At 47.8% G+C, this 15,611-nt stretch overlaps 1 protein-coding gene across 1 annotated transcript in view; it reads left to right on the top strand.

Annotated features, from left to right (window-relative positions):
• Positions 1–324: 324 nt before the first annotated feature.
• LOC144669268 (cytochrome P450 2J2-like) overlaps positions 325–15,611 on the top strand; it is a 29,671-nt gene continuing 14,384 nt past the window's right edge. Inside the window, exons 1-5 of the mRNA XM_078531594.1 lie at positions 325–690; positions 6,312–6,474; positions 8,542–8,697; positions 10,928–11,088; positions 14,633–14,806. Coding sequence (XP_078387720.1) covers positions 457–690; positions 6,312–6,474; positions 8,542–8,697; positions 10,928–11,088; positions 14,633–14,806 — 888 coding nt within the window. The 5' untranslated portion in view covers positions 325–456. The remainder of the gene's footprint in view (positions 691–6,311; positions 6,475–8,541; positions 8,698–10,927; positions 11,089–14,632; positions 14,807–15,611) is intronic.

Genomic DNA, 15,611 nt, shown 5'->3' with positions numbered 1-15,611 from the left:
TAGCCAACACCTCAGCTTAAAAAAAACATGTTTGTGGGAGCTTGCTGTGCACAAACTGGTGGCTGTGTTTCCTACATTGCAACGGGGGATCTTATTTTCCAGGGAAGCGCTTGAACATACGTTAATGAGGGACATAAAGCCTGTCCAAAGACCTTCTTTTCAAATATAGAGAGAGAGAATCTGCGGCTTTGGGAGCCCTGCCAGGAGTTGTTGGCAAGCGAAACCAGACTACGCATGAAAAATATCTCCCAGCTGAGCCTCTCGCGGCCTGTCCACCTCCCCTTCCTGTGCAAACAGTGAGCAATGAAAGCTGAGGAGCTGGACTCTAACCTATCTGATTACAGCATGTGCCTCTGGGGGAAGGAAAAAAACAAGCCTTTGAAAAGGCCGGCTGGTTCATAAATATTTGCCCATCTACCAACGTCCAAAGAGCAACATTAATAAAAAAAAAAGCTGATGAGAAGGTTTCGAAAGTTGAGAAAGGAAAGCGCGAAGTTGTTGCCGAGGATGCTTCCTTTCCGCTGGCTCGACCTACAGGCCCTCCTGATATTCCTGGTGGTCTTTTTACTGGTTGCTATGGCAACCCAAGCAAGAAGGACCAGCCACCTCCCCCCAGGGCCCTCGGCCTGGTGGCTTCTTGGAAATATCTTCCATCCTCAACAAAATACTCCCCATGTCGACGTGGTTGAGGTAATGATTGCGCCGGGTGGGGTGGGTGGGGGGGGGGAGTGAGAGAGAGAGAGAGAGAGTTGGGGGTGGGGGGAGAGCCGGGGGAGTGTTATTTTGACATTTTCCATCATCCTTTCGATTGAAGTCAACAGAAATAATACCGCCGCACGAGCTCACCCCAAATGTTTAGTTATTAAGGCCAGACTTTACTCTGTCCATCAGCAAGGAAAGAACTGCATTTCCTGTCACCGTATTGTCACAAGGACGCGGAGCAGTGGTGGGCAACCATTCTGAGTGCGGCCGGCGAGACGTGGTGTTGACCCTTGCCTACCCGCAGGGCTGCCAGGTTCCGCCGGTTCCCGTCCGCGTAGTAGTTCCCCTGCCAGTATTATTAAAGTGACACGCGCCCAAAGAGAGGGCACTGTGAAGTGAGGCGAGAGCTGATGGCACAGGCGCCCAATCAAAGCGCCACTATGGTTCAACTTGGGGGGGGGCCCTGAAAATCCTTATTCATGGGGGTCCTGGTTAGGGCGCACGCCCGGTTTCAATCTCGCAGCCCACCGAGGTGGAGGGCCTCTTGTGTGGCCTAGGTTGCCCATCACTGATATAGAGCCCTCCCGGGAGAGGGCACACAGAGAAGGTTCACAAGGAAGGTACCAAAAATGTGCGGGGCGCACATCAAAGGGAAGGGTCAACAGGTTCGGCCTCTTCTGAAGAAGAAAAAGCAGCTGAGGAGGGGGGCGACCTTTAAGAGAGGTTATGAAAGAGAATGCCTGGGATTACCCGGCCCTGCCCACCGCTGGCATCGCCCGATCCCTGCCTGGAAGTCAATGGACCCCACGGCAGGTGCCGGCACGACAGGTCTGGAAAAACGCAGCTGATGTTACCTCCTGCGGGGACAAGCACAACGTGAGGCCATCAGTATAAGAGAGTCACCGAGAAATCCAATAGGGTATTCAGAAAAGAAACTTCTTCACCAAAGAGTGATGAGCATGTTGAACTCGCTACCACAGGGAGTGGTTGAGGCGAATGGAATAGACACATTTAAGGGGGAGATAAACAATCATAGGGGAGCAAAGGGAATAGAGGGCCACAGTGATAGGTTTAGATGAGGAAAGATGGGAGGAGGCATTAACACTGTAATCGCATCGTATGGTGCTTTCAGGATGTCCTGAGATTGTGCCAAGTGGCCAGATAATTATTTGTGGTTGACTAAGCAAAGAATGTAGTGATTAGTTCGCATGACAGGCCACTTACCTGACCATTAACTAGGCTTCTGTCTCCACAGATGCTGTCTGACCTGTCTTATTGAGAATTTACAGCATTTTTTTATTTTTATGCAGGAATTAGAATGCCTTGCGCTTGTTTTTTTGGATGCTGAACGAGCACAAAGCATTTTATTTAGCCCGTGGGACAGCCAGTGTCCAATTTTCCCGGGAGATTTACAAGAATGTCACCAGGCCTGGAAAATTGAGGCTATGAGGAGAGATTGGATAGGCGAGTGTGCTTTTCCTTAGGACAGAGGAGGCTGAGGGGGGGTGACCTAACGGTGCAAAATTATGAGGGGTCCAGATCGGGTAGACGGGAGAGACCTGTTTTCCCCTAGCTGAGGGATCAATGACCAGGGGCCATGGATTTAAGGTGATTGGCGTCAAGAAGATATAATAATGTCTACAATGTTACTGGAAATTATTTTAAAGTAGAGTTTAGTGGCGTCTGTGCCTATGGGCAGAATTTTGCCCCTGGCGCGCGGGATCGACGGGGGTGTCGGGTTGGGGGGGGGTGATCGGGAAGCCGACCACCGCCCACAGCTGACATCAGTTAAGGCCCGCCCAGCGTGACACGCAAGCGGCAGTGCTGAGTGCTGCCTGTGCGGGCGGTGGGGAGGAGGGAGAGGGGGAGAGGGAGGGGGGAGGAGGAGGGCGAGCAGGCCTAGCGCGTACTTTGCGCAGGGAGCTGCCTCAGGGGGACGAAGGGATAGTTTTTTAAAAACAATAAAGAGCAGAAAAACGTAATTAAACATATCCCCTCACGTGACCGTGTCAACGTGAGCAGGGGCACGCTTTTAATTATAAAATGAAGTTTTTATTTTATTTGTATTTGCTTTTCGAAACCCCCTTTATCCCGCCTGTGGATGAGGCTTCCGAAAAAAAGGCCTTGTCGCCTGCCCGTCCATCGTTAGGTTGAACGGGCAGTGCAAAAATTAATGCCAATCGCTGACTTAATGGCCTTAACAGGCCTTTCAGTTGTCGTTGGGGGTGCTGCCGGATCCGGTGCGCGCCTGTCGACCGAACTATCGTGCGACTGCGCGTTGACGTCAGCACGCTCAGCCGACATCATCGCGCGTCATTCACGCTCGGTCGGGTCGGGCGCGTGCCAGGCCGCCGGGCTAAAAATTCTGGCCTATGTGCGTGTGTGCCTTAATTGGATTAAAGCCAGCTGGCCTAGAGGCTTTGATGTATAGAAGAGGAGTAGGTTTGAAATGGTAATTAGATAAACACAGGGAAATAGAAGGTCAGGTATAAAGGGGGCAATTTGCATTTTTAAACAGACCATTCGAAAGAGCGGGTGAAATATTACACCTAACCGGGTGAAGCTCAGAAACGGTGGGCAGAATTTTCTGCCTGCCAGACGGGCGGGACCGACCCAATCTCCGGTGGGCGGGGAGCTGAAACCCGCCGGAGAAGCGGGCCCCGCCGCCATTTTACGTGTTGGCCTGCCCAGCGTGACATCCGCTGGGAAGCGCTATGCACTTCCTGTGCGGGTGAGGGGGGGGGGGTGGGGATTCCCCAAAAGCGAGAGTGCGCCCTTTTGCGCATGAGCACGGAGGAGCGCACATCTCCCTGAGGCTAAGTGCTGCCTCAGGGAGATCGCTGACACTTCTAAAAATATGAAAATTAGAAGAAAAAAAAATTCCCTAACATGTCCCCCTCATGTGACAATGTCGCATGAGATGGGACATGTTCATAATTTACACTATGACTTTATTAAACTTTTAAAATCCCTACATGAAACCTCATCCCGCCGCTGGATGAGGTTTCATGTTTTTTTCTATTTGCCACCGGGGCTCCTGGCCTGCCCGCCAACCTTAAGGTTGGACGGGCAGGTCCTTTAATTGTTTCAGTGATCCTGTCAATGGCCTCGAGAATTCTGAAATTTGTGCAGACGAGTTTAGAAGTGGGACCAAAACCTAGAACCGTTAAGGTGCAGAAAGAGGCTATTCAGCCCATCGTGTCTGCTTCGGCCAAAAAAAGAGAAAAAAGGAAATTAGCCGCTCATTTTTAATCCCACTTTCCAGCTCCTGGTCCATGGCCTTTGAGGTTCCAGCACATCTGGTGCAGATCTAGGTATCTTTCAAATGAGCTGAGCGTTTCAGCCTCAACCACCAATTTAGGCAGTGAGTTCCAGGCACCCACCACCCTCTGGGCAAAAGGTTTTTACTCACATCCCCTCTAATCTTTCTGCCATCATTATGACATAGCCATGGTAAAGGTTGAGCTGTTCAAATCCCAGAGGGAAACTTGAAACAATTGTCATAACCCATTTTCGCAATTTGTATGTTTCCAAGATGCCGGCTTTGAATTCAGTAGTAATAAAACCACTGAGTCTCAAGTGGACTCGATTGGCCATTGACAGGTCGGTGGGTGCACAGCTGATTTGGCTGTGACCCCACCTTCCTGAAAATTTAAATGGGGCGGGATGACATCAGGAGTTCCCCCCGACACCCTTCCACGTCATTTTACGTGTCGGCGAGTGGGCCCCGCCCCCTGCTCGCCGACAGCAAAATTCAGCCCGATGTGTTTATTTTTTTCAAAGCTTACTAGTAAAGTGGGTATTATGAAAGGGTTTTATTGTTAGAAGATTTAGAGTTAAAAAAAACCCTAGTGACAATGAAAATTTGCATTCCAAGAGGAAAATATGTATAAGGGAAGAAAAAGCTGTTGGTAAATGGAGGACAGTTTCTAAGATCTAAAGCCACCAGCCTGTAAGCCTCAAATCTGTCTGCATGGACCCAGAGCTGAAAAAAATTCATTTTGAAAACGACTGTCCAGGATGTGCTTTGTCAGGTGTCAATCTAAATTTGTGTTTTACTGTTGCCTTACCAGGGGTCTGATTGAGAGTCAGATTACTTAGGGGATTTTTGTAATTATAGTAGTAATTTTGTATATATATGTATGTGCTTACCACCTTTCTTGTATTATTAAATGTTTAATTTTGTTTTAGATAAAACCTCTTGAGACTCAGTGGTCTTATTACTACTGAATTCAAAGCCGGCATCTCGGAAACATACAAATTGCAAAAATGGGTTATGACAGTTGTTTCAAGTTTCCCTCTGGGATTTGAACAGCTCAGCCTTTACCATTGGCTATGTCATAATGATGGCGGAAGGATTAGAGGGGATGTGAGGAAAAACCTTTCGCCCAGAGGGTGGCGGGTGCCTGGAACTCACTGCCTAAATTGGTGGTTGAGGCTGAAATGCTCAGCTCATTTGAAAGATACCTAGGTCTGCACCAGATGTGCTGGAACCTCAAAGGCCATGGACCAGGCGCTGGAAATGGGATTAAAAATGAGCGGCTAATTTCCTTTTTTCTCTTTTTTTGGCCGAAGCAGACATGATGGGATGAATAGCCTCTTTCTGCACCTTCACGGTTCTAGGTTTTGGTCCCACTTCTAAACTCGTCCGCACAAATCTCCGAAAGCCGGGCAGGTGATGAACATTTTCCAAGGTGGCGGGTTGGAATTTTAAATGCGACAATAAGGGCGTGAATTTTAAATGCGACAAAGTGCAGGGTTTCTTGAGTTCAAAGCAAAATACTGTGGGTGCGGGAAATCTGAAACAAGAACAGGAAATGCTGGAAGAGCTCAGCAGGCCTGGCAGCGTCTGTGGAGAGAGAAACAGAGTTGACGTTTCGAGTCCGCGTGACCCTTCTACAGACTTTCCAGCTGAGCTTTTCCAGCATTTTCTGTGTTTGTGTGGGGGTTTCCTGAGTGCCGGTTAATCCAGCAGCTTCACTGAGGAGAGGACTTAGTAGATCCAGGGAGATATACCTTCACACCTACCCACTGAATTCAGGTGTCTACTAGAGAGGTCTCCATGTTGAGGTAGCCACCCCCACTGACTTTCCACCAAACCCAATTCTGAACCCTCCACCCCTCCCCACCCCCCCCACCCGACCAATTAACCCACCCGCACAACTTACCTTCAAACTCATTCTAAATCCCCTCCAGCCCTCAGTACTCAATGACCCTCCTGGGATCGACAGTCCATCTGAACAATCTCCTCCCTCCCCTGATTTCCCTCACACATAGTAGTCCCCTTCTCCCCACCTCCGTCCCTGTCACGGATTGACCTGCTGCTATGGTCTCCACTGACTGACCCCCACCCCACCCCCCAACCACTCCCCCCCGCCCAACCTAACTGGAGGCCCAGGCTGTCAACCAGGCCTCAGGGAAGAGATCCTATCGGTGGCATCGCTGAGATGTTGAACTCCACAGCGTATGGTGGGGAAGATCAGGAAACAAACACCCGTCCCCACCACCAACAACCCCCCCCCCACCCCCCAACACCCCCCAACACCACCCCCACACCCCAAATAGTTGATGATGGAACTCTTTTTTTTCTTTTTCCTGTTCCTAAATAGCTCTCCAAGAAATACGGAAACATTTTTACAACACATATCCTGTGGATGCCTATTATTGTTCTGAATGGATTTCAGACAATCCGAGAGGCATTGGTACATCAAGGCAGAGAATTTGCGGGGCGACCTTACATGCATATAACTGATCTTTTGTCAAAAGGCCAAGGTAATAAGTTCTTAGAATATCGTTCATTCTTATGAAGCGACTGGCATTAGTTATGGTTCCTTCGTACAACATAGAAAGACTTGCATTGGTATAGCGCCTATTGCAACCTCAGGATGTCCCAAATCCCCTTACAGCCAATCAAGATCTTTTGAAGTGTAGGCAGCTGTCATGAAAGTATAATAACTTTCATAGTATTTTTCTGGTTTACTGTTAGGTAGGTTTATGGGGTTAAGTATAGTTGGGTCTGTCTGTGTGCGATTTAATTACATTTGGAGCTTTAACTCATCAAAAGAAGCTAGGTTCTTGACATGCTAATGAGTAAACATGGATGCTGGCTTGGCATGTAAGGTGTGAAGAGAATTTGCATTTTCAGATAGATGAACAGAGACTTGGATTTCAAAGGGATGTCAGTCTGTTTATAACTAGCCAGATAAGCAAGGCTAAGGAATGTGTTTATTTTTCCAAAGGTCACTGACAATAAATAGTAGCAACATGAAAGTTTTTATATTGTGTGGAAGATTAGGTTTCAAAGACGTATGAAACAATAGAATTTACATATTTAAAAGAGGGAAACACATATAAAGGAGAATGAAGGGCTATGTGTGAGGAGAAGGCCATGTGAGATCTAACAGAAGTGTGTGAAGTAGCCTTAATGAAGCCTCCCGTATTTGTGCATAAGTCTGCTCTCAACCGAAACTGAAGCTGGAAAAAAGCCATTTGGAATTCCACTGTCCAGGGTATTGTGTTAATTTTCTGGATCTGTTTAAAATCTAAAATCTATTTTTGGACCGTTGCCTTAAAGGTGGTGTAACTGGCAGTCAGGTTAATTAGGAATTTTAGGAATTATTATAGCAGTAATTGTAGTCTTATGCATGTGCTTGACATATTTTATTTTGTTAATAAATAATTTAATTTATTTTCTTAAATCTCTAAAAGTCTTAGTGGACTTGAGTCTTGAGTGCATGCATCTCAAAATAAATACAAATTGCAAAACCGTTGTGATAGCGCGACCAAATTTCCCTTGTGGATTTTATCTGCCTGGCGCACATCATCTACCACAGCACAACAACAGCACAGCACCAATTTGCACACAGCAAGCCCCCACAAGCAGCATTGTGATATTACCCAGATTATCTCTTTTGCTTATGTTGCTTGAGGGATATGTATTGGCCAGGGCAGCATGGAGATCAGCTGCTGTCCTTCAAAATAATGCCATGGGGATCTTTCCTGTCCACCTGAAAGAGCAAGACAGGCCCTCGGTTTAATGTCTCAACTGAAAGACGGCACTTCCGACAATGCAGCACTCCTTCAGTACTGTCACTGGACCTTGGATCATATGCTCAGGTCTCTGGAACTCGAACTCATAATCTTCTTACTCAGAGGTGAAAGTGCTAATTGATCCATGGATCACAGCTTACTATAATGCCTTGTCGTGGGAGATCTCAGAACTTAAGCAAATTATTTAAATAGTTTAGTTGAGGGGAAACCAATAGTGGATTGCTATTATATTGTGTAATTTTTATCCTGCATCTCTTATGAGGAAAGGTTGGGCAAACTAAGCTTGCATCTGCTAGAGTTTAGAAGAGTAGGAGGTGACTTTATTGAAACATATAAAACTCTCAGGTGTCTTGACAGGGTGGATGCGGAGAGGATGTTTCCTCTTGTGGGAGAATCTCTAACTAGGGGACACTGTTTAAAAATAAGGGGTCACCCGTTTAGGACAGAGATGAGGAGAATTCTTTTCCCTCAGAGGATCGCGAGTCTTTGGAACTCTCTTCCTCAAAGGGCGGTGGAAGCAGAGGCCGAGCTAGATAGATTCTTGGTAAGCAAGGGGGTGAAAGGTTATCGGGGGTAGGTGGGAATGTGGAGTTGAGGTTACAATCAGATCAGCCATGATCTCATTGAATGGCGGGGCAGGCTCGAGGGGCCGAGTGGCCAATCCTGCTCCTACTTGGCTGTGTCTCAACTGCCTCAGAAATGGTGTTGTAGCCTACTTTACTTTGTAAACTGCAGATAGCAGAAACTGATTATTATGATTTAATCCATTCTTTTTCTCCTTTCTCTCAGGCATAATAGCAGCCCCCTATGGCAGGTCCTGGATTCAGCAGCGCAGGTTTACACTGAGTGTCTTGAGAAGCTTTGGGCAATTTGGGCAATGTGCCTTTGAGGAGAAAATTCTGGAAGAGACCCAGTATTTGACCGACACCTTCAGAGCCTCAGAAGGTAAGAATGTGTACGCTGCTCCGTGACTCCTTTCTACAGCAGCACTCTGTGGCTCATTGGATATTAGTGCAGGATCTGTTGACTATGTTTAGCTGCCTTTAGATTTCCATGGCTCTAATGCTGCACCTGAAGTGTTAGGTTATCTTTCCATTTTAAACGCTTTTCCTTCTTGTGCTGCTACACCTTGTCACGCCATTGTTCTACAAGACCCTGGCTCAAGATTGAAGACCTCCGGATCTTCAGTTCTGGTAGTAGAGGCCATTCTAGGGGGTGTTTCATCCTTTGGTGTGCCTCTTCAAAGCCATAATCGTCAGAATTCATTTGGTGGTATCCCCACTTCTGTAGTGGCCAACACCAGTTCTGAGGCGATTGAGACACAGCCAAGTAGCCCAAGTTTCATTGGCTTGTGGTGGAAGCGATGCTGATAGGCCCGGTGCATATTTCCGGTTTCTATCTATTCACATTGTCACTTGATTTCCCGGGAAGGATTTTTTTGGATGGCAGGGTTTCCTGCCCTGGCGGCTGGAGAGTTGGCAGGGAATGCATCCCTGCTGTTACCCAATGCCCCGCATCCATTTAACACTCGGCAGGGCATTAATTGGACTAACGGCGAGACCTCCATCCCAAACTGGAGAGGAAATCCCACCTTCGAGAGCCTATCAAATGGCCAGCGGCTCTGTGCTCTCAGCAGCACCAGGTTCGAGTGGTGGCCATTGCTAGTACTGCAGCCACCAAGGAAGAGGAGCTAATGGAAGCTGGGCCATCCCACCCATGGGGAGAATTCCCATACCCCTCCCTGGGGTAACACGTCCCTCACGTGTGGCCATATCTCCTGGAGTACACGTCCCCTACGTGTGGCTGTTCAATCCCCCCAGAATTCAGTTGTAAACCCATTCTCAATGTTCTTTATTGAGTAAAACTACAATCGACAAAGTTTACTGACAGTGTTCAGGTACGCTCACTATCGCCCCCTCCCCGGTCGGCCTTCCATTGGAGCTGGTGACCAGCCAAACTCCTCTTCCTGCGTCTGTCTGCAAATCAGCCTGTCTCCTTTGTTCTTCCTTTCTTCTACCGTTTTCTCTCTCTCTCTCTCTCCTGTCTTTCTCCTTCCTTTGCTTAAAGCTGACGGGGTTTTTATGCCTTTCTTTCGCCTCAGAGTTCCTGTCTTCATGTAGGCAGGATTTCAAGTGACCACAGTGATCTAAACGCTTCATCCATTGCGGCCACAATTCACTATGATCTAATTAATTCAGTACTTTGTGGCCAGAAGTTACTGTGACCTAATTAGTTTAGCAACTTAGGCCCAGGCCTTTGTTGATTATTGATTATAATAGGGCACAGTTAATGCGTGGAACCGTACAAATATCAGCGTTTGATAATGCTAAATGGGTTTAGCAACGGCCTTTTGTTCCAGGGCCAAAGTTCCTTCTGCGGTTAGCTGAGGTCAGCTACATTGTCCCCCAAGGTCAATGACCTCTTACACACCCCCATCACCATCTAACACAACGACAAAAATATCACCATGACCTTCAGTTGTCACACTCAAGCAGCGCTCTCTCCAATTCTCCAATCTTTGTTTGTGTGCTTGTTTAGAACCTCAGATGAGTCATGGAGCGGTACCACTGGTGAAAGGGCAGAATTACTTGCACACCTAATTAAAGGGAATGAGGATAATTAAAGGGGAGTGGAAGGGTGGAAGAATTTAGAAAGCTTCTGGAAGAATCCAAGGCCAGCTTAACCCATCAGGAACCTTTCTAGGTTAAGGGTATTAAGGGTTGGTAGGTGAAACTAAAGTGCAGGTCATCCAATCCAATTCTTCTCCTGTTCTATTGAATGGCGGTAAAGGTTTGAGGGGCTGAATGGCCTCCTCCTGTTTCTTTGTTCCTTTGTCAAGGCTAAAGGGGCAGGCCAGGCTACAGAGAAAGAAATAAAAACAGAAAGTGCTGGAAAAACTCAATGGGTCAGGCAACATCTGTGGAGAGAGAAGCGGCGAGAGAGGGGGAGGGGTGGCGCATTGGGGGGCAGTTGGCCAGACAGCAGGTGTGGGTTAGATTTGAGCCAACAGCAGAGGGATTTGGTCCCCAGTCCGGCTGGGTGGATTCGGGACCTGCCTCCTTGCCCTACCCGTGGAGAGAGGCTGCGGAGTGTGGGTCGGGCCTGCATTCAGGCAGAGAACTGAAGGACTTGTACTTCCCTGAATCAGATTGACCGGCTTTGCGTTCTTGTGTAGGTTCTTCCTTTGATCCCCACGCTTTCATCATCAGCGCCGTTTCCAATGTGACTTGCACGGTCATCTTGGGCAAGCGTTTCCATTACGAAGACAAGACATTCACACGACTGGTCAAGCTGTTCGACGAGGTCCTGAAGCTTCAAGGAGGATTCTGGGCCATGGTAAAAATATTAACATGTTTAAACTGTTTTTGTTTGGGAATAAGAGAAACGCTTCCTCAAAATGGAGGTACTAATGCCTACAGGCGTTAGCAAAAAACATAAAGGCTGATATTTCAGTGGGAACACTATCACCTGCAAGTTCCCCTCCATCCTGACTTGGAAAAATATCGGCCGCTCCTTCACTGTCAATGGGTCAAAATCCTGGAACTCCCTGCCTAACAGCGCTGTGGGTGTACCTACACCACATGGACTGCAGCGGTTCAAGAAGGCAGCTCACCACCACCTTCTCAAGGGGCAACTGGGGATGGGCAATAAATGCTGGCCCAGCCAGCGACGCCCATGTCCCATGAATGAATTTTTTAAAAAGTACTGAGGGTGTGCCACATTATCGGAGGCACTGTCTCTCAGACGAGATGTTAGACCTACGCTCTTTGTCCCTGCTCCGGTAGATGTTGGATCCCATGGCAATATGTTGAAGAAGAGCAGGGGAGTTATTCCTGGTGTCCTGACCAACAACATCATAGAAACAGATTACCTGGTCATTGTGGCACTGTTTGTGAGAGCTTCCTGTGCACAAATTGTTGCCACGTTTCCTACATTACAACAGTGACTACACTTCAAAAATACTTCTTGGTTGTAAAGTGCCAGATAAAGTCTTCCTTTTTTTTTAACAAAGGACTGATTAAGCCCTGATTTTAAAGAGGAGTATAGATATGGTAGGAGTCCACAAAGGAGTTGGCCATTCAGGGAGTCCAGGGAAGGGAAAGTCCATCCAAGCTTAAAGGCCAGGCCTCGTTTGAGGAAATGTTCTTGGAGCCCCACCCAACCCTGACCAGATCTGCTGATTGGCCGATGGGCGGGAGTGTGGGCTTTATCAGCGGGGGGAACACACCCACAAGCCCTTCGGAATGTCGCCCGTCCATCGGCTAGAAGCTTATGTCCCCCATGGACCTCCTTCCATCCGATTTTGTCTGATCCTACCAGCCGTTCCTTCCCGTTATGGTTGGCGAGTTCCACATTCTGACCACCGTCTGGGTAAAGATGGTTCTGTAGGATCCCCGATTAACTTATAATCATGGCATTTGTTCCGGTCTTGTCCGCAAGAGGAGCGTTAGCTCTACGACTGGTCTATAAAATCCCTTCATAGGATAAAAGTCAGGTCACCCCTCTTCTCCTTTCACTCAGAGGGTGGTCGGGGGTGGGGGTCTGGAATTCACTCCCTGGAGGTTGGTAGAGGAAGAAACCCACATTTAAAAAGTACTTGGGTGTGAGCTTGAAGTGAAGAGCCTGGTTAGGCTGGATTGATATTTTTCAGCATAGGCATGATGGGCAGAATAGTCTCCATAAATTTCTATAATTCTATAAAAGGGCCACAGCCTGTTCAGTTTTTTTCCTGCTGGCTATGACCCTTCAGCTCTTCATAGCGATCGTACTACTGAGTAAATCCCAATCGGTTCATTATTCCAAAGTACAGGTCTTTTCTCTGATTGGTGTCCGACTAAGCTGGGGCAGCGGGGGTTTATCCATCTTCGAAACTGTTGCACCTGACGCTGGGATAGGGGACCTTGATGACGGATGTCCAAAAACATTGAGCTTTTCACCTGAATGATTTAACCTGCTGTGCCATGAAGAGGCCTGTTCCTAGTCACAACCTCCTGCATTCCCCTTACTGCAGAAACAGAGGGCCTAAATGTTAGGCCCCGCCTAGGCCAGGGTCAGAGGCGGACAGGTGAGGATTATCCAGCTCCATCCCACCCTCCCCCCGGACCACCCTCCTGGGAGTGGGCTCGGGGTGCAGCAGGGCTGCCCACCCGGGTCGCTGATTAGGCTGTGTAAGGGCCACTTGAGGCCCATCGAAGGGGGCCGACTGGAAAGTTCCAGGTTCCCGCAGGCGGTGGGGGGTGGGGGGGGGGTGGGGGGGGGTGGCAGTTATAACAGCGGGATGCCAGCACTCCAGGCAGGCCTATAGAGGCCTTCCTTGCCTGCCAGGGTGCACCAGCAGCAGGCCGGCTTGTCGAGTACCTCCCTTCCCCTTCCCCTGCCCAAGAGTGGTGACCTGGCTGCAAAAACCATTTCTTTCATTTAAACTTTGAGAGGGTTGGAAAGAGGATGGCTTCTATCTTGGAGTGGCCTATCCCTCACTTAGTTACGATGGCAGCCCAAGATGGAAGGCCTCCAATTGGCCCTCCTCCCATCTTTGAGAGCCTGCCCGTCATCCTTAATCCTCCGACCATTAATTAGCTGCTCCGGGGAAACCTGCATTGAGTGACTGTCTCCCACACAGCTAGTGTCGGCCGCTGACCCCCATCTGAGCCTGATGAAAAGGTTCAGAAACCCCGCAGGGAAAATCCAGCCCAGGAGATATTAGTGTTCACCCTGTCATGTGATAGAATGCTGATTCGCTCCTCACGCTGCGAGTTCCCAATCTTTGGAGGATTTCCTCAGGGAGACAAGTGAAGGATTTGGAGTGCTCGGCCGGGCAAGTCTTAACCTCCTTCTGGGGCCTCGGCACAGGCTCGAGTCCTTCGAAAAACTTGTTGTGATCAGGTTCCTGCCACCTGTGGGCTGGGCTAAGGTTTAGCCATATTTCACACACACACACACACACACACACAAACACACACAGATATACACACACATATACATACACACATGCAGATATATATACACACACAAAACACACATCCATAAATATACACACATATACGCACACACACATACAGAAATATACACACGTATACATACACACATGCAGATATATATACACACACATAAACACACACACAAAACACACATCCAGACACACACACAGATACACTCACACACACACACACATACAGATATATATACACATATACATACACACACGCAGATATATATACACACACATAAACACACACACAAAACACACATCCAGACACACACACAGATACACTCACACACACACACATACAGATATATATACACATATACATACACACACGCAGATATATATACACACACATAAACACACACACACAAAACACACATCCAGACACACATACACAGAGTTATATACACACATATACATACACACACACGCACAAATATATACACACATGATGCAAACACACATATATATACACACACACAGATATATACACACATGTACATACACACACACACAGATACACACACACACACATACACACACAGATATATGCACACATATACATACACACATACAGATTTATAAACACGCACACACACAGATATACATACACACACACACACATACACACACAGATATATATACACACGTATACATACACACACACACAGATACATACACGCACACACACAGATATATACACACGTATACACACACACACACGCACATGCAGTTTTATATATATATATATACACATGCACCCCCCCTCCTCTGTTTCAATAAGACTCAGTCTCATCCCAAACATTTGTCTCTTAAAGCAGCAAACCTAGGTAATAAAACTTTGAAACTTGCCTTTGAAATAGAAGCTAAACCAAGCTTGTGTTTTCTGCTTAGGTGTGCTCTGCAGTTCCTAATATCCATCATATCCCAGGGCCTCATCAGAGGATATTCCAAAACCAGGCCCAAGTCAAAGCCATACTTCAGGATTTCATCAACCAGCACAAAGACACACTGAATGGTGAAGAGATCCGGGATTTTATTGATGCCTATTTACTGGAAATGGAAAAGGTGAGCACGGCACTTAAAACACTTCCGCTGGTGATAATGATTGAAGGTTAGAATGTTGTCCTTTAATGTTTGTGCCCATGGTCAACTGATAATATGAAGTTCTTCCCAATGGTGACAGCTCAGTTCCCTGTCAGTGGGAACCAAAGCACTGAACTGCTCGTAATTTAACTGTTTCTCTCTCCACAGACGCTGTCAGACCTGCTGAGTTTTTCCAGCATTCTCTGTTTTTAATCAGAATTCCAGCATCCGCTGGTATTTTGCTTATGGGAGGCTTGGCTTTGAGCCATGGGGAGGAATTTTACGCCAGCGGGATTTTCCGGTCCCGCCGAAGTCAATGGACGTTTGAAGGGCTCGCCGCGTTTTATGCACCCCCCCCACCCCCTCCACCGCGACAGGGCCGTAAAATTCCGCCCACGGTTAGTGCGGGAAACATGTCAAGGCAGTGTTGCGACGTAGGGGTTAAGGTTTAACGCCCATGCAGAGTTACTGGGTGCTTTAACCTACTTTAACACACTACTTAAGCTCTTCACTGCTTTTGACAATTCTGATGAAAGATTACTGACCAGAAAGATTGGGCGGGATTTAATACCCCCGTCCCCGCAACCCCGCACAAAGCGAGTTTGGTGGTGAGGAGCATTTAACCAGGCGGGAGGGTAGCAGGTGCGACCCCCTCCACCTTGGAGCCTCCCCTCCCGATTGAACGAGTAGCAGAAAGGCCCGTGGTTGACCTTCCCGGCCCACCGCCAATGGACGCCCGTAAGTGGCCCCATACTCACATAACAAAAATGGGGGTCGGGAGTCACAT

Source organism: Cetorhinus maximus, chromosome 29 (genome assembly GCF_964194155.1).
Source record: "Cetorhinus maximus chromosome 29, sCetMax3.hap1.1, whole genome shotgun sequence".
Classification (NCBI taxonomy): domain Eukaryota; kingdom Metazoa; phylum Chordata; class Chondrichthyes; order Lamniformes; family Cetorhinidae; genus Cetorhinus; species Cetorhinus maximus.
Note: the sequence above shows the minus strand (reverse complement) of the source record. Positions and strands in the feature narration are given on the sequence as shown.